Here is a 25487-nt window from a genome sequence, read left to right as displayed (position 1 = left end):
AGGGAGTGCTTTGGCTGAATGGATGCTGCCACTGCATAATGGTCCTCAGACGTTTGTTTCCTTGGCAACGTGGGGAGGGCATGTGGAGAGGGAGGTATAAAAACACTGGCAGCTCCTCTCCGAGTCTTACTCTGAGGTAAACGTACTCACTGTCAACACGGCGAGCCACAGAGAACTTGCCGCACACTTTCTCAGCCCGTTCTTCACCTTCTCTCTCTGCGCGCTTGAAGGCTTGAGAATGATGCGACCGAAAGATTTACGCCAGGGCTCTGGTACCAAGACCTTCCTGGATGCCATGCACGGTGGCAAAGTTCACCTTGCACGCTTTATCCTGGATGCCTTGGATGGACGCATCATCAACTCCAAGACAGAGAACAGCCGCACACCACTCATGTATGCCGTCTGCCTACAAGACCCTGGAACCAGGGCCAAGTTCACCCGGCTGCTGCTGGAAAAAGGTGCAGATGTCAACTGCCAGGATGAGGATGGTCGCACAGCTCTGAGCCATGCCTGCGAGGTGGGTTACCTGGATGTCGTCAAGCTCCTGGTGCAGTTCAACGCAGACCCGGACATCACAGATGCCTGGGGCAACAGCGCTCTCATGTACGCTGCCTTTTCTGGACACAGCCAGGTTCTGGAGTTCCTGGTCCGCGCTTTCAAAAGACTGGGACTGAGGCTGGACAGAACCAACAACGCCGGACATTCCGCAATTGAGGTGGCCAACTTCTTCGGACATAACCAGTGCATCCAGATTCTGAACTTTCCTTGCAGGAGAGGTGTAAGCACGGATGATCCACCTGCTGATGTGGGTACCATTGATGAGGGAGAGTGCCGGCAGCCCAACAAGCTCCCCAGACATGTTCTGGAGAGATTCTCCAAGCAGTTGAATAATGATAACCAACTGCCCGGGGTATTTCAGAGGCAGCTGAAGATTGGAGACAGCGGCGGGCTGTGGAACCGCTTCAAGTGTCCAAGGAGCCAATCGCAAGAAGACAACCACCGGCACAGCTGGGCTCTGCCTCCTCAGCCAGAGAAAAGCCGAACTGAGGAGGATCACAGCGTTCTCTTCACTGCCAAACAACTGCAAAACTGCCAACTATGGGAGCTAAGAGGGGCTAAAACACTGACCGAGCCAAGCCAGAAAGCGGTCAGCCAAGGAATCCCCAAGAGAACACCAGAGAGTCTTCCTCTCTGGGGAAAAGCTAAGTCGTTTAACCTGGACCTTGTGAGCAGTAGAAAGCAGTCCTATCAGGGTGATGTGTGTGACATGAGCCTGTCAGCCAGCAAATTAAAGAGAGCCTCGCTACAGGATGAGAGATGCCTGATAGACAAGACGGAATGTCAAGGAAACACCTGGGGTCTGACAAACAACGCTGACAAAACTGTCTCTGTGCCAAAACCTCTTTCAAACAGCAAGAGTCTGCCCGCGAGAGCACTCGAGGAGAATGTCAAATCACAGAAAGCAGAGGCTAATGACACAGCCCCGCCGAGCAGGAGAGAGCAGCAGAAAAGGGGGAGCTTGGGGCCGAGCGGCAGAAACAACAAACTACTCTTCGCCAGAGGGGAGATGGAGTCGGGAAAGATCCCCGGCCGCACGCCCGGGTTCGTCGGTCTGGGGACCAGACTGATGCGTCGATTCACGGCACCGGAGTTCATGAGGATGGTGATAGACTGCTCGTCTGGCTCCTCGAACGGCAGAGGGAGGATGTCCCGTTCAGAGACCTTCCCGCTCTCTCACACGCACCAGCAGGTCAACAGCCAGCCGAGCGTCGACAGCATCAGTGGAGTCAAGTGTGAGTTTGAAAGCTGCTCTTCTCAGTCCACCCTCGATTAGCGCCAGGACAGTGTCGAGCGGCAGAAACAGCCGGTAGTGACATTTTTACAGCACTTAAATTTCTGATAATGCAGTTTGGTTGCTTGGGGATATATTCAATTGAGACAAATAACAACCCTTTGCTAATGTTGCAGTTTATTAGTTTTTTTTCCTGATATTTATTAATAAATGGAACAAGAAATTTAAAGCTAAATGTTGGGTTGCATTCAATTTTACTATTCGATATATGAAATCATATTTTGAATTCTATCAGTCTGTGAGCTGCTAAAAATAATTATTTTTGTTTTACATATATAAGATTTATATTGGATGGAACCAACTGTATTTGATATTGCTTCTGTGTTTATAAGAAATATTGTACGTATTTTGCTTAAAGATATTCAGTGACTGTGCTCTGTATGATTCATGCTGAATACCCTAATAAATACTTTAAAACATACTCAACGTGCATTCATGCATGCATGTAGGAGGAAATGCCGGATGAAGTGAATTGTCAGATTCAATATGCATCATTTATTGATTTGTACAAAATTAAAATATGTAATTCTCTTTTCCCATGAATGATCCACACAAGAAGATAGAAATACATGAAACATGTCAACATGTATCCGTGTTCAGAATACAAAGACTATTATGTGCAAAGTGGTTCTCAGCAGGTGGACGTCCTGCAGCATCACATGCCAGGCCTGTGTGCTTTATCTAGGCAAACAAAATGCAGACACACTCACACACATTTTCTCGAGGAGCGACAAACACACATCTTGTAATTTTTAAAAATAATACAAATAGGGCCGTGTCAGAAGCAAACACTGAGATGTCACCTCACACACACACACACACACACACACACACACACATACACACACATGTGCTCACATGCACATACACACACATTTAACTGTACACTCACATTTCTGTAAAGAAAAGTAAAATTCATCTCATATAATTTACTTCAGTGAAGCAGCAGGTGTAAGGACCCTAATATTCAGTATTTTAATATCTACATTATTATGTTTCAAGTCCATACGTAATAATGAAACCTTATTTGCAAGTTCACATCATACAAACAACCCACAACACCTTTTTTTGGAAATAAAGAATAAATAAGAAAAAGAGGAAAGTGGTACTGGTGGTTTTCCAAAGACCCTTAGTAGCAGCTGGGTTTTCGTCTACCCATTTATTATGCTAATAAAGGAGAAAAGTCTTTCACATCCCAGTTTGGTACATATTCAAGCATTCACATCAGGCCAGGTGTGCCTCCGTTTGGCCATGCAAAGAGTCTACTGTCAGTGTCCGTGGAGTGTACCGACCAGGTCGTCGTCCAGTTTCCACAGCGGAGTGTGTGAGTGTGCAGAGGTAACTGTATCCTTCCATGACAATGTCACAATGAGCCTAACACCAGCTTCATAAGCTTCTCACGGCTAACAATAATGCCCACTATGAACACTATAAAGGATCTGTAGAGCAGTGCGTGTCCATTACATACTGTATAATTACGTGGAACATTGATTTTTGCAATCAGTTGATATGCACCATGTTGTGTCGTGTCAAATCCCACTGAATGTTACAGGAAGCCGATCAATATCGTGTTGAAAGGTGAGGAACTGCATGCTGCCGTTAACTGACTCCTAAAGTGCTTCTCTCATGCCCGAGACCATGCGCTGTCTGTCAGCCTTCCTTTAGCCGTCCTGCCACCGTCGCTCTGGCAGCATCGTGGCTGTCTGGCTCTGCTTCTCTGCAGCTGCATCTCCTTTTGGCTAGGGTGCTAGAGGAGTTTGACCTCGGTGCAGGGCTTGGAAAGGTCAGACTGAAGGTTGGGTGCGGGGGGGTGTACCAGGAGCCCCACGGGGGTCAGCAGCGGGACATGCGCTTGCGGTACTGCTCCACCAGTGGGACCAGGCACTGAGGTGAGCCGCACTGCAGCAGGAAAGGGTGCTCCAGCAGGTCGGTGGCGCTTGCCCGCTCAAGAGGGTCCCGAGTCAGCATACGATCCAGGAAGTCTTTTAGAACCGGGAAGATCTGGACCAGAGAGCAATGGACACATATATCTTTAAAATATGTAAAGATCTTGGGTATTTTACTTACTTGCAACTTTATTTCTTATATTGAATTATGATTCAGGGATATGGGAATTTCGAGAATGAAAAATAGCAGACTTCATACAGAACAGAGCTGCATGCTGTGTTTGAGGCGTTCATAAGTTTTTCTTATCATCCATTTTTCGTATTGTTTTCGCCTTTATATCTCTTCTTTCCTTCTCCTAGATTTCATCAATTTAATCCTGTAGGGGGCAGACACAGTCTCTATGGGGTTTTAGTGCAGAGAGGTGTGTAGGACTGCTCTGCCTCCTAGTCCCTCCCTGGGTTGCCATTTTGGCTCAATAAACTTAGATATATTCTTAGATAAGAGAGTTGAATGCCGTCTCTCCTCACCAAACCAGGTTTCCTCTAGAAAGTTTTCCCTTTGTCTACAGGGCAAACTGTCACTTGCCAATATGGGCTGCACAAATAAAATTTGATTGATAAATTTGACTGATCATACTGCCAGAATGATATGGGTTGGATTCCTGGATCAACAAGTGTGTGAGATGAATAAAATGTGAGATGATAAGACGAGGAAGCTGAATTACATTATATGTATAGAAATAATTTATCATGATCAGCTATCAGCTTGAACACAATTAGAAGAAGGTTACTTGCTACATTTGAAGAAAATGGTTAAATGATACCCCTTTAAAAACAAAATTACAAAGGTATATATTCAAATCAAGCACCCGCATGGCACTGAATCTTATGTTGCAGTAAACTTATGGAGGAGTCAACGCTGAGAACAGGACGTTAGTCGATTTAAAAACATCCTAATGTTTGTATATGAATCTATATTAGTAGAAAATGTCCCAAAATGTAATTTAAGATGAACAGTTAATGTGCATGACGTATTATTTTTGATACATCAATTTCAGTACAGTGTGTGTGTGTGTGTGTGTGTGTGTGTGTGTGTGTGTGTGTTTGTGTGTGTGTGTGTGTGTGTGTGTGTGTGTGTGTGTGTGTGTGTGTGTGTGTGTGTACATATATTTAGAAAGAGACTCCACTTTGTGTTGTGTCCAGAGATCCCTCCTGTGGCTGGACTGTGTCTGTGTTTACAGTGGTGAGGATCAGCTGTCTGTGCCCTGCATCAGCTCATTGATTGGGCCGCAAGTGTCTGTGTGTGTGTGTTGTGTGTGGGTGTTGTGTGTGTGTGTGTGTGTGTGTGTGTGTGTGTGTGTCTGTGTGTGGGTGTTGTGTGTGTGTGTGTGTGTCTGTGTGTGGGTGTTGTGTGTTCTCGTACCTGGCTGACATTTCGAACAGTAGGAGCAAGTTCATCCCTCAGCCTCTTCATAGCTGCTACAGGGGTTTCACTGAAGTACGGCGGCTCTCCATCCACCATCTCCACCACCATGATACCCATCGACCAGATATCCACCTGGTGCACCATCACACAGAGAAAACCATGTAACAGACTGTCAATGCTGGCTGCTTTATGCTACACATGACAGAGAACACAACACCACTGTTAATGGGAGAGTGGGATGTGCGCCTCCTCACCTCAGTGCCATATGGTGATTTGGAGATGACCTCAGGAGCCATCCAATACGGTGTCCCCACCAAAGACTTCCTCTTAGGGATGTCCTTACTGATCTGAGCACAGAAGCCAAAGTCTGAAAGCTTGACCTGTAATGGACGAGAAGAAGACTTTACTGTGAAGATAATAAAAAAGAAAGAATTGAAGAAGGAAGGAGGGAGTGAAAGAAGGGAGGAGGGAAGGAAAGAAGCAAAGAGGGAGGGAGGGAAAACGGAAGGAAGGAAGGAAGAATGAAAGGAAGAAAGCAAGAAAGAAAGAGGGAAGGACGGAGGGAAAGAAGCAAAGAGGGATGGAGGGAGGGAGGGAGGAGGGAAAATGGAAGGAAGGAAGGAAGAAAGTATGAAAGGAAGAAAGAAAGAAGGGAGGAGGGATGGGAGAAAAGGAAAGAAAGAAGGAAGGAAGGAAGGAAATGAAAAGAAAGAAAGAAAGAAAGAGTGATGATAATGTCTTACTCTTCCGTCTAACGTGAGCAGTATAGAGTCACTCTTGATGTCTCTGTGGATGACTCCCTGTGAATGGAGGTAGGCCAGGGCCTGAAGGACAGCTTCACACACTGTGGCAATCTGCTCCTCATTCAGCCTGCAGGAAAACACACACACACAGAAAAACAGATTTACATTAACATTTTACACTTTTTCCTCATTACGAGTTGAACCAAATCGGCGGCTCAGAAAGTCAAAATTCATGAATCACCACGCACATTGAATGAGAACGATAAAGAGTGCAAGGTTCAAAACAACAACAACTCCCACACAGCAGAGTGACTAACAAAAAAAGACATGTTCACACCTCGACAGTTTTAATGTGAGTCAGTGTAACATAAAGGTTCAAGAGCCAGGAGACCAGAGGCCTTGTGCAAACAGCAAACAAGATCAGGCGTCTACTGAAAAACAAGGTAACACGAGGTAATACAAGTATGTGTTCTCCCACACTATGACTATTGTAATATATAGACACAAAAACTTCCTGCCTTGCTGTTGGCACACAAACTGCGAGGAAAAGCAAAGGAACCGGGGAGTCTTCCTCCTGATTGTTCTGTCAATATACCGACCATCCTAATCCCTGATAAGGAGTGGCTGTGACAGCTGGCTCATTTTATATGTCATCTGGCTGGAGAGAATTTTTTTCATCCCTTTGAGTCAAGTGATCTCACCCTGAGGTTGCCCTTTAGAGACGGAGCCAGCCATCTGTCAATAATATAAAAAGACAGTGATAGCTCCAAACAATCACACCCTGACGAAACACCCCCCCGCCCGCTGCTGCTCGATACTCTTTCCTTGTTTGTAGTATGTTCTGCTGAATAATGTGAGAGAAGCTTCAACACATGCTTTCTGTACATATTCTGTTGTTATTATTTCCTCCCCTGAGAAGAGCAGAGTCTGGAGTACAAAAGAGGACTGAGTAATGTCTTTGTGCTGCAGGGATCATCAACACCACTCGATACCACACTACCCCCTTGTGGTTGTTTTAGTTATTAAAAGATGATATCATAACCAGTTGGAATGCACCAAACGCAGCTTCCCATGGGGGGACTCTGGGTGGTGCTCGTACCTGGTTTCGGACACAATGTTGGTGAGCGCTCCACCCTGCAGGTACTCCATGATGACCCACAGCTCCTCCTCCACCAGGGCCGACTTAAACATCTCCACCACGTTCCTGTGCTGATAGTCCCTCATGATCACCACCTGCAGCAGCAGCACAAAACAGTCACGTTAAAACCGGTCACAAATAATCAGTGTTTCAAATTGAATACCCCAAATATATGATTCAGATTAGCTATTCAAACTTTTGATCTCCAACCCCAAGATATGATGACCCAGATGGCTGCATCAGTCTCATTTTCTCAGACTTTGGAAAGCTCATTCCAGCATGTGTAAAAATGTTGTTCTTTTTAATCCAGACACACATAAAATCAAGTGTCCCTTTAACGTCAGAAGCTAAACACCAGGCCTGAGCTTTCAGATATGTCTGTAATTGAGAATGCATCACATTGTATGTTGATATTTTTCTTTGTGCTTGTTTTCTGGCGTCACGTTGTTCCTAGTAGGCTACTGTACCTCATTAAAGAGCAGTTCTCTTCTTTGCTGCCGCCGCAGGTCCATCATCTTCACCGCTACCTCCCTGCCGCTGTGCTTCTCTGTGGCGATGCACACCACCCCCGTCGAGCCCTCGCCAATCTTTACAAAGTTCTCCAGGTAAGACCGCGGATCGCCCTTGTCGACCACCATCTGCAGGGCAGCTTTGAACTGTTCGTGGGTCACCTTTGGCGGGTCCGGGGGAGGCCTGGGCGAAGGGTGCTGCGGGGGTCTAAAGGCAGGAGAGCAGGTGCCGGGGGGACTTGTAGCTAGGGAGCCTGTAGGGGAGGGTCGAGGCTGGGAGGGACTGTCCTGCCTGGGGTAAGGAGGGTTGGGGCATCCAGAGTGTCTGAGAAAGGGGTCAGGCCCGCTGGGTCGCAGTCCCATGTTAGGAGAAAGGCCCAGGGTGTAGCTAGCCGAGGAGCGCACTGTTCGCTGAGGCCGGATGCCGCCCACGAGAGGACTGCTGGTGCCAGTGGGCAGGAAGCCGGAGTGGTACCTCACTGTCGACTCTGCCTGCACGATGAGAGGAAATAAGGTGAGGGACATTAAGAGCTGAGAGGATGTTGGCCACCTGCATGCGGTTCAAGACCTGCTTTGAAACTGAATATAAGTAAAGTCCTTCGCTCTCACTCTGCATCCACTCTTCCTCCACCTCACCTGATGTGACCTGTGCGAAGATGTTGCTGTATGTGCACAAGCATCCCGCTGAAATCTTGCCAAACATCTCTCAAGTTTTACAGCCCCCACTGGCACTTTAAACCCAGATTTCATATTTCAACATCAGAATTAAATAAAATACTCAACCCCAGAGCTTTAATCACTGTTAATGTAAAGAAAGTCGATATGCTGCCTCTCTAAAGTTTCCACAAGCTAAGCATGAAAATGATCCCTGATGATTTCTTGACAAAAAAACTTGTATTTAATGTATTCAGTGCTAATGGAAAAACATGCCGAGTTCTAATTATATGATTATCGGAATGTGCATATATTGTATATTCTACAAGTGATGGCCTACCTTCAGGTCGTAGGAGGAGAACGGCCTCCCGGGGCTGTTCTGTGGGTGCATGTACATCGGTAAATTGGGCCGCAGCTCCGTTGTGACTGTCCCTTGGTCCCCGTGGGGCTGTTGCACACTCATAGCAGGACTGTAGAAACAAGCTATAGGTCTCTGATTTGGTTGCATTCCCCTTGACAGCTGGAAATCTCTTTTCCATATCACTCTCTCCTGAGGACTGCCCACCTCGGAGTTCAAGTAGGCCTCGTAACTCGGCACCGGCATATTATGGGACGGAGCCGGATACGGGGGTCCCTCCATGGTGCTTACTTCGTAGGTGGATTTAGCCTTTGGCAAGATCCCATTGGGTTGCAGCGTGATGCTCTTCTTCATGCCTAGATAAGGGGTGTTGGTCTCACTGTGAATGTTCCTGGCCCTTTCCCTCCACCGGTCCTGGTCCGCGTCCTCATCGTCTGCGTTGTCCTGGGTCAGACCCTCATACTGGTATGTTTCTCCCTCGTTCACCTCTCCCAGCCTCCCCAGAGACTGGGCCCTCTTCCGGGCCGAGGGGCTGCTCTTCCTCAGGGAGTTGGAGCTGGTCACAGACAGACGGCTCATGTCGCTGATCATAGCTGCGATGTAGTCTCCATGACCAATCATGCTCCCACGCACAATGGTCTGAAAGAGGCAGAGGCGTTTTCTCTTTATCACACTGCGCATGCTATGATCACATTATAGAAATATTTGCGACTGACAGGAATAATGAGGCTGGAATAATCATTGCTCAGAGGGTTGGTAAATTTAGACTTGAGGATCTATAAAGGACATCTTTGTCATTCTTCAAAAAGAGACTTTAAATATTTTTGCCCGTGGCCTCAATTCTGACAATACACTGACAAATACAGCAAGTTGTTTCAACAGATGCACAACAAAGACACAGCCTCTGCAGATGTGCTTATGTTGCAAACATCAGATATTATAGATAAGTGCTCATGTGACCTTGACGTGACGTGCATCATTAACAGGCAAGCAGAGGGTATAAACCTGATCAGAAAACCTTAAGATCTTTTGCCAGAGCAGTGTTAGTGTTGCGACTGTAAGAGAGAGTGCATGGTGCCTCATTAGTCAGTCTCAGGGTGGAGTCATGTTCAGTTCACAGCCAGTCAACAACTTCTCCTGTTTCCCTGGTTCGGTCACAGTGGGAAGAGGTCAGATGACATCTCACCTATTGTCGCACCTCTCAGAGAGCAGAGAACGACGGGGGATAATGGCCTTGGTGAGAAATCCTATTTTGGGAGATGATATCATGATAGATTCATTGTAATAATTTGAAATGAAGGGTTTGAAGTGACATTTTTGCATGACAGGGGTCTCGTGATCTGGATGCTGACGTGATGCTTCTCATATTGCACAGCTCTCATCACATCGTGGTGTTAATGAAATGTTGGTGCTCTCTCGTGTTTTTTTTCTTTCTGCAGGGTCGTAAACAGCATTGGCAGTATATGCTCTGTGAAGTGTGGAAATCCTGAGATTTGCAGGCTTTATCACTCACTGGCGTTTCCTTTGCTGTACCTGCATTTTTTTTTATCCTTACTGCTTGACGTCTCTGGGAAGGCGCCACGGACTGTTATTAATTGCCCGCGTGAAGTAATAAATCTTGTGGCCCCTCTGAGCATTCAACGTTGTACAGTCAGTGTACACAGCAGGGTCATTAGCCCAGCCCCATGATAGATAAGAAAATAAAGAAGATGGGGAGGGGAGCCGGCCTTCCTCCCGCGCTGTCATCTGAGGATTATGGCTTTTTCTGAGACGGCAGCATCTCTCTGAGGCACTTGGGGATACTTCTGCATCGATGCAACAAACAGTCTGTTTATGTATCATAAAAGCTTGTTTGAATTGCTTTTGGATTACCACTCTTTGTGGGGGCCTGGTTGAATCGTGTGGAGGTCATTTCTCATTAGTTAAAGGGGACATATTATGCTCATATCAAGGTTTATATTGTTCATAGTGTCCATTTCTATAGCTCCTCTTTTCAGCCTGTAATTATAGTTCCTCTCTCCCACTACCATCAAAGTCCAGTTTGCTTTGATTGGCAAGCTGGCCCACTCTGTTGTGATTGGTCAGCTGCTTCCAACACGTGAAGGAATTGTTGGCCCCTACTCTTGCTTTACTCGGCTTTGCAGGGACGTGCCAGACTAGACACTAGTTGTGCATTATGCGGGGCATCGTCATATCACATGACATTGTGATGTCACATGACATCACGATGCCCTGGAAGTTTCAGCCGCACTACTGATTAATTTTTTTAGGAGCTTCAGAGGCAGTGTTTTCTCATACACTAAAAACCTTCAAGACACACTAGAGGATATAAAAAGCTTCGTACATTTCTTCTAAAGATAAGCTTACAGGATTAGTAAATGAAAGGTGTAGTGTACCTTCCTTGGCCTCAGCTCCACCTCTGTGATCCTGGAGGGGTCCACCATGGGTCTGGGCCTGCGCAGGTTCTCTATCAAGCTTTGCCATTGCGTTGGCAAGCCCACAAAGCAGCCACGCTTGGCGTCGAATGAGGTGTGGACACGGTGCTCGAAGTTCTTGGGCGCTGATATATCAGGCCTCTTCTTTTTCTTCTTGCGGAACATCCTTAGGTCCACGAGGACGTCAGCCTGCCCACTTCAAAATGTCCCTGCAGAGAAATATATTCAGCTTTTAATAAAACACCTCCAACATCACATAAAGTATTTTTAACTGACTGTATCTTGAAATGTGAACAGAAGCAAAACCACTGTATTCAAATGAAACTCTGACAACAGATGATCTGCTTCCACATGGGAGAAAATATTTAAATGTCAACATCCCGGACATGGGATGTGTATGTCCCACGCGACCTTGCTGGCTGTCACGAGCCTGTGCCTCTGAGAACCGCTCCAAGGAAAGCGGATGGATTTGTAAGCACGTGTAATGAAGGATATCTGGTCAATTAAGGCTTATTCATTCTCGGAGCCCTTTTACTGATGAGCACGTGGCTGGGTTGGCCAGCGCCCACAGGCTTTCAGTGCATTAGCAGTACAACACACACATACCCACACACACACACGTATGTATGTGCATACAAACACAAATACAACATTGCAGGCTATCCTTCAAAAACCCCTCTGTAACCCCTTCATATCGTATCCTAATTAGTAGCTTGTGTGCCCTTGATTGCAGGGAGGAGAACCACTTAATCTTTGGATGGATGGTCATGTATTTGGCCAGCCACTAACTAGTATTTACTGCATGTTCAGCTTTTTTTCCATTCATGTGCCGGAAAATAATTAAATATATTACATCTTATTTCCTCAGCTGTACTGGGAGATAATCCCTCACATTGGAGTCGCATGTTTGGTATTAACACTGTTTTGTGTAGCTCAATGTGGGGACGTCCTTGCTATAGCAGAGCTGGAAGCGTGGCTCCAGGGATGGAAATGCCAATCTGTTGGTGGGTCTGTCGGTGGGTCCACCACTTTTCCTCAAGACTGAAATAGCTCCATAACTATTGGAAGCAAACATTTTGTACAGACATTCATGGTTCCCAGATGATAAATCCTGCTGATTTTGGCAATCCTGACTTTCCCTCCATAGCATCATAATGAGGTGCACTTTTGTGATTAACTATGTAGCCTCATCTCTTGACAGACTTTAGATGGATTGCAATGAAAAATTGCTATAGATTTCTAAGTTGATAAAGGATACATTCACATGGCCTGGTTGAACTACTGTGTTTTCCTCAGCAGGCGACAATACTTTTGTTCGTGACCGATACCAGCAAATCTAATGACAATCTCCTCAGCCTCTGCTTTGATCTGTGTGACTAAAGTTCAGACCAAAGAGTCCAGAAAATACAAAAATAATTTGCATACCCAAATAAACGGACTGTTGCTTTATTCAGTTTTCAATGTCAACACTGTAGGGGGCAGTGTATACGAATTCTTCAGTATGCAATCGTCCTTCAGGTTCAAGGATGACTCCTTTTAATGTTTCACCACTGAGTGTCAGACCATTAACCAGCAGGTGCACCAAGTGTTTACCTGTAGTCCCTTTATCAGATGTTAGCATGCTAACCATAGATTGTATATAAAGATGGAGGACATCACATGACTGCTCTCCAAAAGTGACGCCAAAGCTTCTCGATAGCCATCTGGTGACTGGCTGCATAAAGTTAATAAAGCCAACCACCTCCGTGTCAGTGGATGGGACATGAACTAAAGTTAACAGGTAAAGTCCATGTCAAATAAATGTATTCTCAAAGATGCTTTCTGTAATTTCTGTAATTTTTACGTATTTTTATGACACCACTATTTGTTAAAGTGATAATTTGTTCAGTAGGTTTGTTGTTGATTTGTTGTCTACCGCGGTTTAATCCCCTGATCGCTGCTGCACAGACCGGCTCCAAATGTGCAAGATGGCAGTGTTCCTCTCCAGGACATTTTGGCGTCATTTCTGGACTGTGGAAGAAAGTGGCGATGTGTTTTCCATCTTTATATGTAGTCTGTAAACTATATTGAACTAAAACTTTTATATTGCCAGCATTATTGAGAGCATGTAAACAATCTAATTACAGCTTCACAAAGCGGCTAGCTTGTCTGTAGACTCTTGCATGTAGCACTTGACGGCCATGATGTAGGTGGCCAATGCAGAGGTGCCCTGAGAATGATCAGATAAGATCTCCCATCATGCACTGTGAAATGGTGGGAGTTGAGAAAATGAGTTTTGCAAGTGTCCGCAACCCAGCAGGCGATCACGCTGGCGGCCGTCTCCTGCCTCCACCTCAGCTCTCAGACCAGCGCGGCTCAAATCGGCATCAGCAGCCCCTTTCATGAGGTGTATCGGTGACTAACCCATGCCGATCGCATCGCCACATCACCGGAGGGTAAAAGCAGGTCAGGCCCGCTGGTCACGTCAGCTAAACCTGCCTCATTACAAGAAAGCGGGGTTAGGCTGAGAGAGAGAGAGAGAGAGAGAGAGAGAGGAATCGAGGGGATGGGGGTTGGATTACTGCTTGGAGAGATGTCACCCTCCAAGGATAATTCAGTCACAAGGCTAATATGCTAAGCGTTGCATAAGGGTATCACTCTGTGCTCTCCTTATATACATAACGTGGTGCTGTGCAGGACTTTAATTTTATCTGACAGGGACATTATGGTGTGAGGGCTCTCAGGAGGTGGGGGAGAGGGGAACCAGGGCCAAGATTACAATCAGACACGGATGTGTTAGAGAGACAGGCACCTAGTTTACACAGAAATGCTTCTATACACCTATCGTGGCAGATTCTTTGAAGAACGAATGCCTGAGAAAACAAGTTGCAAAACAGAAGATTGTGATCTCTTGTATTTTTCCTTTGCTGTCTGCTAAGATAGCTATTCGACGTGCAGATGTTGGCATCGCCTGAACAAATATTTACACATAGCTCTCATGTATCCTTTTACAAGTAGATCAATCAATATTTACTCATGAGTGAAATGCAAACTGCTACAGTCCTCCACTGCCAACGGTAATGGGGTGATACCAGCACAGACAGGACGACGGCTTTGTGTGGTACTTTATCGAGCTTCCTCGGTTCAGAGCAGTGCAGAATAAAAACTTATTACAGTATTCATAATTCATCTTCGACCACTGTTCCCCTCTGAAGACTCTAGAAATACAAACTAACCACTGTGATATTACAACACATGCACCCGTATACTTTGTTGATTCAGGCCTCGGCAAAATGAATCGAGAAGTTGATGCAATTATTGATTTACAAGCTTTAATCACATGCAACTGGCCTCATGTTGACCTCTCTGACTCTGCCCAGCTTATGACTGTCTTGATAACAATGTGCTATTGATCCCGAAGCTCGCTGTACGATACATATGCGCGGAGCCGAACTTGCACAGTGAATCATTACACTTTCTGGTCACATCCCTCAAAACTGCAGGGACTTGACCCCATGCTTCAGAGGCTCGTCCTGAATCCATCAAAGTGCTGAGGCAAAAATCAGCCAGCTGTAGACAGGGATATGAAGAGCCAAAGAGGATGAGGTCACTCTGAAAAACAGTGCTACACTGGGTATTTACATCTCTGCAACTGTTTTGCAGGAGCAGAAACTCAAAATGCATGACCTGAAAAACCGAGCAAATCCTGTCACTGAGACAAAAAAGAAAAAATCCCACACATGGAAAATCACATGAGTAAAAAGCTGTTTGTAGCAAATCCGGTTGTGAGATGTGACTAAAGGCAAACTTTGATGATGAAAAAAAGATGCTGAAGCATGCAAATTGTGAAAAATGTGAGAATAGATGTCTCTGCAGAGTGTTCAAACAATCCCATCCCTATTCCAAGCTAAAATGAAGATCCAATCACAGCCTTACCCCCCAACTGGAAGGAATGTCTTCACCTGGCAGAGCGACCGGGCCTCTCATGCCGTGCAGAAATGCAACCAGGCGATCCATATGCTTCCCACAGACAACATGATAGAAGAGGAGGGGACAAGCTCGCCTTCCTCTCATGCTCAAATCACCCTGAGCAGGAGTTGTGGATGAGTGGGAGGGGATCGAGAGATAAGAGAGATATTGGATTTGTTCGACGTTAGCGCTCCAAGCCTTGTGGAATGATTTTTTTCCCTCCTCACTATTTGCTCCGATTTCTGCTTCTACCTTTTTCGTTGGCGCGCATGTAGAAATGTAGTAAGTGTGCAGGTGACAGTGCGCTCAGGATTAGTGCGGTGTTCAGTCCCTCACTGATCTAATTTTAGGACCCGTCACTTCTCCCTCCTCTCCTGCTCCTGTGTGTTTATTTTGTACAGGATTCATGTCAAAAAAGTGAGGTGAGGGCGGGAGACGATGGAGATGAGGTAAACCTCTTTTTGTGCTTGTCAGTGTGTGTGTGTATGTGTGTGTGTGTGTGTGTGTGTGTATAAGCATAATCCAGCTATTCTGAATTACAGGGGGCGACATCTATTTCATAGTGGCATAGTATCGAGGCCGTAACTGCTGTTTTTGGACTCTGCGGTGCAGTCTGCAGGGCTGGAAGATTGCTCAGCTTCATTATGATGACCGTTTTGCCCTTTGAGTATAATGAGACTGCCTTTCAAAGGGTGGGGGTGGGGGGGGGGGTATTGGTTGGTCATCTCTTCCACGTGCATTGTAAAGAAACACACACACACACACACATCTGAAGGCGTGAAAGAGGTACATGCGCGCTGGATGTGACCGGACAGTGCAACAGCAGCAGTGTTTATGATTGAAGTCGATGGCTGCTTTCTCTTTGAAGTCACCTCTGCAGACATGGAGGGATTGTCAATAGGAGACGACAACTGATGTAATAAGCTGCATTCAATGACATGGAATAACACGCTGCTGCCATGCATATTTCATGCTAGCGGCCTGATACATCATGCACAACAAAGCACTTGGAATAGAACACGAGGATCGGTGAAGAACGGCACGCATCTACTACATCTGTCGTCACCCATGTTGTAAATGAGGATTTTTTCAGCCATGCTAGCAGATGTGGTTGCTAATGTTGGAATAGCTCAACAACTATTGGACGGGTTGCAATGAAATTTGGTTCACACTCATGTTCCCCTCAGGGTGAATTATAATCACTTTGGTAATCCCTTATCATTTCAAGCATTGCCTCCTCAGGACAAAATGTTACTTTGGTTGTGAAATAAATGCAAAAGTAAAGAGCTGCCCATCCAATCAGCTGTATGTTGTGTTAGTTAGCATGATGTTAGCATGATAGATTCCTCCAAATGTCCTAAAACATGCAGCTTTGGTTGATTGGAGACTCTAAACGAGAGTGTGGAGGTTTTGTTTGATTTCGTGTCCAAATGTCAGAAGTGTGAAGCCTGAGGAGGAGCCTTGATCTCGAACTCTGAGTGTGCAGTTTCTCTTTTTCAAACGTTTTGTTGATCCAGCACCCATCATAGGATGTTTTTACTAGATTTACTTGTTATTCACATTTTTTGCCTACATCTCAGCGATGCGGCCTCAAAGGATCAGAAGTATAGATGATGGATGGATGGACATATGAATGGATAGATAGATAGATAGATAGATAGATAGATAGATAGATAGATAGATAGATAGATAGATAGATAGATAGATAGATAGATAGATAGATAGATAGATAGATAGATAGATAGATAGATAGATAGATTGATTGATTGATTTTGTTCATAATACCTGCATAGAATCAGGATGTTAGCATTGCTCTTGTGACTCTTACTCCTGTCTGTTGTGAAATCAATTCGCTGAAAACATGGGATACAGTACCTACAAAGCAAAATGAGCTACTCTGAGCCACTAAGAGAAGAGTGGATTTGAAGATGCACTGTGCCAGTTCTTTTCCGAAGTGGTCAAAGAACAGCTTCCTTAGTGCTCTGTATCTGTCTCTCGGATAAAAGCTCCACACAGGGGTAAGGACAGAATGTAGAGCATACCCAAGGGCAAGTGAAGTGAGTGTAATGGACTAGTTTCACTTTAGATTTTAAAAACAGCCATGTACCGAAGGATACCAAAGGAAGTTCAGAGCAGGGATGATAAAAATAATTTATATGATGCAAAACATATTCAACAAAACAGCCGATTATGTTCATATTCTGCATTTCAGTTAGATAAACAGAACGTTGGGCAGGGATGACCCATATTCACACACAGAGTTCATTGAAAGTGACATATCTTGGGGTATTTCAAATGTCACGTAACTCGCAGCGATTCGTCATGTGTAGGCTTTCACTCCGGCCTCTGTATGAAGTACTTAAAGTCAGAAATGGTTGGAAGTCACGGAGCACTGAGAAAGCAAACAGCCAAAAAGCTTGTCTGTCATTTTCTTGTGCAAGGCCCGAGGATTAAAAGAACATTGTAACATGTGATGCCCGTGCTCGACAATGTGGCCTGTCCGTTTTTCAAGGGCGGGAGTACACATCAGTCCTGAGTTAATATTGACAGGAGGAAAGAAGAAATGGGAGGACACGATGGGAGGAGGAAGAGTGGGGGAGGAAATCAGAGTGTGGACGGAAAAAAAGAGAGGGAAGAAGGTAAGAGGACAGAGAGGAACCGAAAGTATTCAGATCCCTGTTATTGTCATTATATTGTCATATAGTGTATAATGATGGGAAAAATGGCAATTTTATCAATTTTGAATTAAATCTGCAACACACAGTGAAGTGTGCAAAAAGTAAACGGGTGTTTTTAAAGCTCTCATTAATGTTCCACGTGTCTTGTTGCCTCATTTAGTGGCCCTCTCTCCACTCTGAAGATGGAACGTCTTTTTTCCATCATCTCGGGCAGTGATGTCTGCAGTAAACACGCCACGGTAAAGGGGAAATGAGGACAGGACAGTTGCATCAGTGGAGCGCATACATCATTCTGTCACCTTACATATTGGCACTGATTCTCCCGCACGAGGAAAAAACGGACGGGGAAACTATAGCTTGTTCTTCCCTGCGGTGAGGAGTGGGGACATTAATGCGTCGTAAAAGCTACAGTCTCTATCTACTCCAAACACCTTAACATAATGACATTGTAAAAGCAGTGCTTCTAGTGTCCTGGGGCTTTTATGGGATGTTCTATTGATGCTGACACATCACAAGACAAACACTCTTAACTCAGACTTCTCCACGCAGTGTAACAATATGTATGCTGGAGGATAGAGTCAGGAGAATAAGGAAATGCAGCACTGACCAACACTCTGTTTAATTAAAGATCCTCTTGGCTCTCACAAGTGCTTTGAACAATTTGATGCTGCGCTGATAGAGACATATGATCAGCCTGGACCAATGGTATGTGCCCAACTCTACTCTCTTGGGTCTAATTTATTGATGCGCCAGGCCTCAGTGCAAGCTTTACTGTACGTGCATGTGCTTATGAAAGCTCTGATTTATGTTATTTTAGCCCAGGCCTCAGCGTGTCTCTCCGAGGGACAAATCACTAACCATTTTTAACCTGCGATCCTTTACAGCATCAATCTGCACCGGCTGTGCCGTCCTCCTCCGTCACCCAGCATGGGCGCTGTTTCAGCCGAGAGAGTGGGACTCATGGCACGCTGCCCTAATTTGGACTCAGAGGCTGATTTAATCCATAGTGCTTGACGTCTCATTGCCGATGGCGATGATAAGCTGGTAATGCACGCTGTCCCCTCTTTCCGTAGACACGAACGTGACAAAAGCATTCCTGAAAACAATCATGGACGTCGTGGGGACACGTGGCGGTTTTGTACCACTTAAGGCCTGGGTGCTATGTTCATGCGTGTGTGTGTGTGAGAGGTTTCCAATCACTTCCTGTCCTGTCAGTGTCCCGGCACATGTGGCGGAGTCAGTGCTGCCAGTTTGTGTTGCACTGTGAGCCCGTAGGAGCGTGAAAGCAAGATGGGCGACAAGAGACAGCCTCCTAAAAAAAAAAACGAACAACTTCAGGGGACGCTGGAGTGCGCACATCACCCTCAGTGAAGCAGATGTCCAGCTGTGCGTGTGCGTGTGTGTGCACCAGAGGGACCTTCTCTGTCACCTCATATACCCTTTCCCTCCTTCTCCTTGAATATAAACCTGAGACACAGACGCACAGTAGTTTAAGATTTGCAGAGCCTCAGTTACATCATCATCAGACTTAGGAGAACACAGACTGTGCTGATACTAGTGTGATAGATACCTGGATAATGCAAGATGCAATGTCTCTTAGTCGAACAAGGGGTCAAGCATAGTTTTTGGTAGCAAATGCATGGATATTGAGATGATACGAATGGGTCCAACGAGTGAACTACATCTCAAATCTATACACCTCTTTACATCTGGCTTAGCCCTTTCTCTGGGGATTTAGCATCTATTAGAGGAACTCGCGGTAAGAGTTTGCAAACCTACAATACAGTCCTCAGTTCAAAGATCAAATCCCACATTAACGAAGCCTCTTGTTTTTTTAATGAAAGTAAATGTTATCACAGAAACATGTCCCAAAAGCATCCATCTCCGAAAGTGTGTGTGCACAGCAGCAGCAGCTTTAATCCTCATACACCAGTAGAACCAGAAAGATCACCTGAGACCTCAGCCTACCCACACACTCACACACACACACACACACACACACACACACACACACACACACACACACACACACACTAGATACACAATGGCACAACAGCTTCCCTGCCCATGGAAGTGGCACAGTCTGTATTCGTCAAGTCTGAGCCTGCATCTCGTGTGGAGACGACGTGTTGGTGATGTTTGAATCCTTTTCCTTTGACATGAAGGGGGAGGACAGAGGCGGCAGGAACAGGACGTGGGGATTTTTGAGGACAAGAGGTGAGCAGAAGGTGACAGCTCCTCTTTTTTTTAGAGACGGTCCATCACAGAATACGACCCTCTGAGACTTCCCTTCTCCCGTCTCTCAGCCCCACATCAGCACCACCTCCTTCTTCTCCTCCTCCACCACAGCTGATGCCCACCGACGGTAGATTCGAGCCAGCTCTGTATCAATGACGATAAGCCTCCTTTTCTCGTTCCCCCACCCCCCTCTCTCTCTCTCTAACCCACCCTCCTCGATGTGGAAAGGGGGGATATCATTGTTAGATATAAAAAAAAAGAGAAGAGATCTCTATATATGTATCTGTCATTCCCCTTACCTTGCCGTCCAGTGAAGAGGGGAGCCTCTCTCCTCCAGGAAGGATTGGAAGCGAGGGTGCGCACATACACACTCACGTACACTATTACACAACACTCACTCACATCCACACATGCACTCACTCCCTCGCGGACATACACGCTTCCCCCTCTCATACACACAACGATGAGGAGGGCTGGCTCTCAAGCAAGCGCACACTGCAGGCTGCCGCTTGCCTGGGAAAGCCTGATGCGTTCCTCCCTCCAGGCAAAAGCGCACACTCCCATCTCAAAGGCTCTTTGTTGGGGCTGATTCATCCCCTGCTTCCGTGGCCGAGTGCCGGTCCGCGTGCCGGTGCCTGCTCCCGGGGACACGGGGTGACCGTACAGAGGAGGGACAAAGCCATGGAGAGGAAAGGCAGCATCCACAAGGAGAGAATATCACGGCCCCACACAGATCCTTCCATCCCCCCTTCTCTCTCTCTCTGTCACACACACACACACACACACACACACACACACACACACACACACACACACACACACACACACACACACACACACACACACACACTCCTCCCTCCCTCTCTTTCTCTTTATCACTTCCCTCCTTCTCCTTCTCCGCCTCCTCCCACTCGCTCATTGGGCTGCAAAAGAATTGATAGCAGGGTGTGTGTGTGTGTGTGTGTGTGTGTGTGTGTGTGTGTGTGTGTGTGTGTGTGTGTGTGTGTGTGTGTGTGTGTGTGTGTGTGCGTGTGTCATGAGCTGGTTTCCAGTGACTGGAAGGAAAGGAGAGCTCCTCTACACATCATCACCTGGAATACCTTTCACCCCCGCCCCCCCCCTGTCTCTTCTACATGTGCATTGCGGGTGACAGGAGAACACGAGGGTGCTGTATTTGCCCAGTGTGCTGCTGTTCAGTCAAATGTATTATCCACGCAATGACAGGGTCAGGGATGGCAGATGGCGGGAGGGGTTGTTATTTTTGTGCGCGTGTGATTGTGAGTGTTGCATGAGGAGGAGGGGGGGGGGGGGGGTGCACAGTGTGGGGCTATGTCTGCAGAGGGTGCAATCCTGTTTGGGACACCACCGTGACCCCACGAGGGGACGAGGGCACAAGAAACTGAAGTCACGACGACCTAGTCCAACATCCACATTAATCTGACTCAAAACATTCCCCTCTCTTTCCCACCACAATCATTTCCTGAATAATTCATACAGCAGCTACGACCAGACACAAAGCAGGAAAATGTATTAGGGTCAAGTCAGGCAGCAAAGGCTTGCAGAGCGAGCCAGATTTGGGGCATACATGTAATACATGGCATGTGATTTGAGAGTGATGCTGGCACAGGCACTTAAACAGGCTTAAATGATGATCTTCGTCCTCACACATCAAATAAAACTCAAGTGAATATAGGCTCCACCGAACCCAATCTGCATTACAATGACAGATTTGCCTGTTGGTGGTGTGGCAGATGAGACCAGTCCCTCTCTTTCCCTCTCAATCCTCAGCATTATTGTCTCAGATATTTATTGGCGTGGCTTTATTTCACTGCCTCGCATGAATGATGGTCCTGATTTCTTTTGAGTTCAGGGCTGCGAGCAGCAGTAAACGATCCTGTAATCTGTGTCTTCATATGCAAGAGTGTGGTGGTTATCATAGTCCTGTGTGTTCTGAGCTGTTGATGTACTTTGTGGTCAGTCAGTGTGAAGGAGAAGTGGACAGAGGTCAAAAGGTCAATTAATGGACCAGTTCTACCGACGTTCATGACACGTTCGCTGAGGGACAAGATCTCCTTTCAAAACAATCAGCAAATACAATATTTTTTTCTCTTTGCTGGAGAAAATAGGGCACCGCTTGTCCAAAATATTGCACCGTTGGCTAAAATACTCTGTATTGATTTGGGGATGAAATTTAAATCAATCCTCTTTTTTTCGTTTTTTGTGTGTGATATATATTACTTATATCCAGGGTGTTTTTTTCCCAACTTTATGTTTATTGGGCAAAGTTAAACATGTATAATTTCCAGTCTTTACAACATTTTAAAGATATTGCTTCCCTGTCTCTTTCCTCCCGATCAACAAACCCCGTTCCACCGCCCACCCTATCACCTCGACCCCCATCCATTTTGTCGTCCATCATATTCAGTGTGTTTTATACACTGACTGGCTACAACATTAAAACCACTAAGTGGTGAGAAACAGATGATTATCTTGTTACACTGGCACCCTTTTAAGGGGTTGGATATATTATGCAGTAAGTGATCAGTTAGTTCTTACTCCCAAACAGCAGTTAGACGCTAACGTGGTTAAAGGTCCATGGAAGGTCAACAGGTTAACCAGTGGAAACCTGATGTATTGATGTGTGGGTGGCTGGCCCATGTGGTCCAGAGCTGCTGTAGCACGAAAGCTGTCAGAAACCACAGTGCATTGCGGCTTCCTGCGTGTGAGGCTATGTAGCTGCGGACCTGTCAGAATGTCCATGAGGACCACTGTCTACCATCGAAAGCACCTACAATGTAAACATGACCGTCAGACCTGGACCCTGGAAGCAGGTGACTTACTCTGACGAATAATTTTCCTACACATCCATGGACAGCAGGGTCTGTTTGTTGTTTATCTGCCATGCCCTGAGCAATGTCCTGCAGGGAAGCGTTAAGTCCTGGGATACATGTGGATGTTATGTTGACATGTGCCTTCCTACCTAAGCATTGTTGCAGACCACGTGTAGTATTACTTGTTGGCAGTGGCATCTTTCAGCAGGATAATGTGTCTCACCACAAAAACTGGTCAGGAACGTGACAGCGAGTTCAAGTTGCCTTGACCTCCAACCTCCCCAGAGCTCAATCCAATCAATCAGCTGTGGGATGTGCTGGAAAAAACAGTTTCATCTGCGGAGGTTCTACCTTGCAATTTACAGGATTTAAAGGATATGAGGTCAACATCTACATAGACTTAACCGACTGATACACCGTCAGTGGTCTTGTAGAGGCATGCCTCGATGGGTGTGAGCTGTTTTGGTGTGAGCTGTTTGGGTGGTGGTAATATCAGGCGTTTTACTGCTGTGGCTGATCAGTATATTGTTCAACAGTGTATCACATTAGAGAAACATTGTAACTATGTGTTTTGTTCACTCAGGGTTTATTTAAATTGATCAGCTTCACATAGGACCCCCCCCCCCCCCCCCCCCCCCCCCACACACACACACACACACACACTACCACTCCATTCAATAAAACCGGGATCTAGAAGGTTTTACAATGACAATAATAGTTTTAAACCACAGTGTCATTAATAGGAAAGCCATGGGGATGCATTAAGTGAAACTGCCTTAATTATTTGCATTTCAATTCACTCTATTGTTTAGGGTGAATCTGTGAGGATTACACCAGGGGTTATCAGGGCTCAGCCTACACAGCTGATGCAAATGCAGCTTTTTCCTTTAATCCACTGACATTTCCAGATGACCTATAAATCTATGTCAGCTCTGTTAGAGTGAGACAACTGGAGAAGACATAACAACAAAACTCGCATCATTCTCCTGTTTGCTCAGCAATAACGTTACGTCTGGGAGCCCTCATCTGCCCAGATAAGACAAAACATAGTTGATAAAGAAGAAAAATGTGAATGACAGTGTAAGTCACAATAAATAAATGGAAAGTCACAATTTTCACTTATCAAGTCAAAGCTCTATCATAAAAAGTGAAATTATGACTTACCAAATGAGATGTAAATTATAACTTTCATTATTTTTAAATTATGAGACGTAAAGTCAGTCAGTCACTGAGAAGATCACCACTGCGACAGATCCATTTTACTGGTGTACAAGGCAGCAAGCAGCAGACCAAACAGAAAGATAAACTATCGATCTACTGCCTACGTGAAAGGAGTCAACGGCCTTTTAGTGAGTTTAGCTGCAACACATGATACTAATTCTGGTGGGGAAAAGAGTATTAAAGTCAAATGTACAGGGTGCAAACACAGAGCGAAAAGCCTAGTACTACTACAGCTAAAAGAAAAACAGCCACAAGCTCATTTCAGTCCTGCCTCTGGAATTTTTAATGAGTGTTAGGTCTCTTCTAAAGTGACATAATTAAGTGTTTAGCTAAATGTCGATACACCTTATTCTCATGATAAACTGAATTGAAACAAAACCTAAATCAAATGGTTTGTATTACATTGTGGTTATGAAAGTGTGAAGTGACCTAGGTAAAGAGTTTAGAAATACGCTAGATGATGTCAAAATATCATCTAAAAATATCATACCAAGTATCATGACAAACGTCTCATTCTTCTCTGCCTGCAGAGTTGGACACAGTAAAGTCACAATAAAATCATGTGTTGGACTGAGTTGCAGCAAAGGGCATTTCACAAAATGAAGAAGTCAAAGCTTGGTCTGAAAACGCTCTGTTGACTGGTGCATGTTTAAAGCTGCACAAATAGGTCAACAGCACTGACTGAATGTTCCTGTCTATCGGAGTAACAGTGCTGGACTCTTCTCTGAGGGCCTGCCTAGAGCACATGGAGGAGAGGTAGCCCACTCCTTCCATCTCTCTGCTGCAGCGAGAGAGAGAGAGAGAGAGAGAGAGAGAGCTATGGATTTTCCGTCTGACGCGCTATCGGAGACACTGGCTGCTTGCTTTCATGGGATGAGCTTTTAATAAGTCCTGCCAAATAGCGAGCTATAGAGGATGCATTATGATGTGGTTATGCTGTGTTATTATGGTGTGAGTGCATCATGTTGCCTATCATTTATCACTGAATTTCAGCTGCTCTTAAGTGCTAAGCCCAAATTTTAAAGTAGACAGTTTGGGAACTCACCAGTTGAGCGGATCTTGGCTGGCTGTGACATATTTCCAGTATGAGATTAAAGTCTGTTCCTCCGCTGCTCCACGTGCACGTAAAAAGCAGCAGCACCGTGTCCTAGTACATCAGGATAGTGGCCTCTTAGGGAAAAGCTGCAGTCCTGTTCTGCCCACAACTGCAAATGGGGGATTTCACTTGCTAATGAGCCAAGCACCTATCTTCCAGCCATTCGTCAGTGTGAGCTGCCTGTGTATGAAGCGAATCCCGTCTCCGCAACCCATTAAGGTTTATTCACACCACTTAAGTCACGAGCCTCTAAGTTACCTCTCCTGGGCAATGATTAACATCAGGTCAGCTGAATGCAAGATTTGTTCATAAAAGCCTCATGCCTGCCAAATGCTGGGGTTTCTTCAGACTCAAGTGTCGCCCACAGTGATAAAGTTAAATGAAGTAACTCCATGAAAATAAACAGCAATAATGGCATTTATGACTTTTTACTTGCAGTTTATTTTCACTCTTGGCAGCAAACATTGACTCTTT

General features: G+C 45.6%; 2 protein-coding genes across 3 annotated transcripts; one reads left to right on the top strand and one right to left on the bottom strand.

The window, feature by feature from the left end:
* The first annotated feature begins 111 nt into the window (after positions 1-111).
* LOC117756619 lies at positions 112-2264 on the top strand. Its single transcript, XM_034577205.1, has one exon. The coding sequence runs from the start codon at positions 239-241 to the stop codon at positions 1832-1834; it is 1596 nt and encodes a 531-aa protein (XP_034433096.1). The 5' UTR covers positions 112-238; the 3' UTR covers positions 1835-2264.
* A 91-nt stretch (positions 2265-2355) lies between these two features.
* Positions 2356-20637, bottom strand: LOC117756618 (serine/threonine-protein kinase PAK 6). 2 transcript variants are annotated; one of them, XM_034577203.1, is made up of 9 exons: positions 20165-20637; positions 10963-11210; positions 8549-9205; positions 7513-8046; positions 7007-7140; positions 5908-6034; positions 5419-5544; positions 5162-5296; positions 3629-3853 (listed from the first exon to the last, which is right to left on the bottom strand). In XM_034577203.1, exons 2-9 carry the CDS (start codon positions 11164-11166, stop codon positions 3686-3688), a joined length of 2085 nt encoding a protein of 694 aa, XP_034433094.1. In that variant the 5' UTR covers positions 11167-11210; positions 20165-20637; the 3' UTR covers positions 3629-3685. The 2 variants fall into 2 exon arrangements, with proteins under 2 accessions (XP_034433095.1, XP_034433094.1); XM_034577204.1 differs by lacking the exon at positions 20165-20637 and having other exon boundaries at positions 2356-3853; positions 10963-11166.
* Between the last annotated feature and the right edge of the window lie 4850 nt (positions 20638-25487).

Source organism: Hippoglossus hippoglossus, chromosome 22, assembly GCF_009819705.1.
Source record: "Hippoglossus hippoglossus isolate fHipHip1 chromosome 22, fHipHip1.pri, whole genome shotgun sequence".
Taxonomy (NCBI): domain Eukaryota; kingdom Metazoa; phylum Chordata; class Actinopteri; order Pleuronectiformes; family Pleuronectidae; genus Hippoglossus; species Hippoglossus hippoglossus.
This window is presented reverse-complemented; position numbering and strand designations above follow the sequence as displayed.

Bases quoted from the DNA above. Each gene is read 5' to 3' on its own strand.
- LOC117756619 (XM_034577205.1), top strand. From the start codon at position 239: ATGATGCGACCGAAAGATTTACGCCAGGGCTCTGGTACCAAGACCTTC.
- LOC117756618 (XM_034577203.1), bottom strand. From the start codon at position 11,166: ATGTTCCGCAAGAAGAAAAAGAAGAGGCCTGATATATCAGCGCCCAAG. The intron at 8,047-8,548 runs GTAGGCCATCAC...CTCATCGTGCAG, and splicing joins TCTCCTCCTACGACCTGAAG to GCAGAGTCGACAGTGAGGTA. The intron at 6,035-7,006 runs GTACGAGCACCA...GTTTTCCTGCAG, and splicing joins AACATTGTGTCCGAAACCAG to GCTGAATGAGGAGCAGATTG.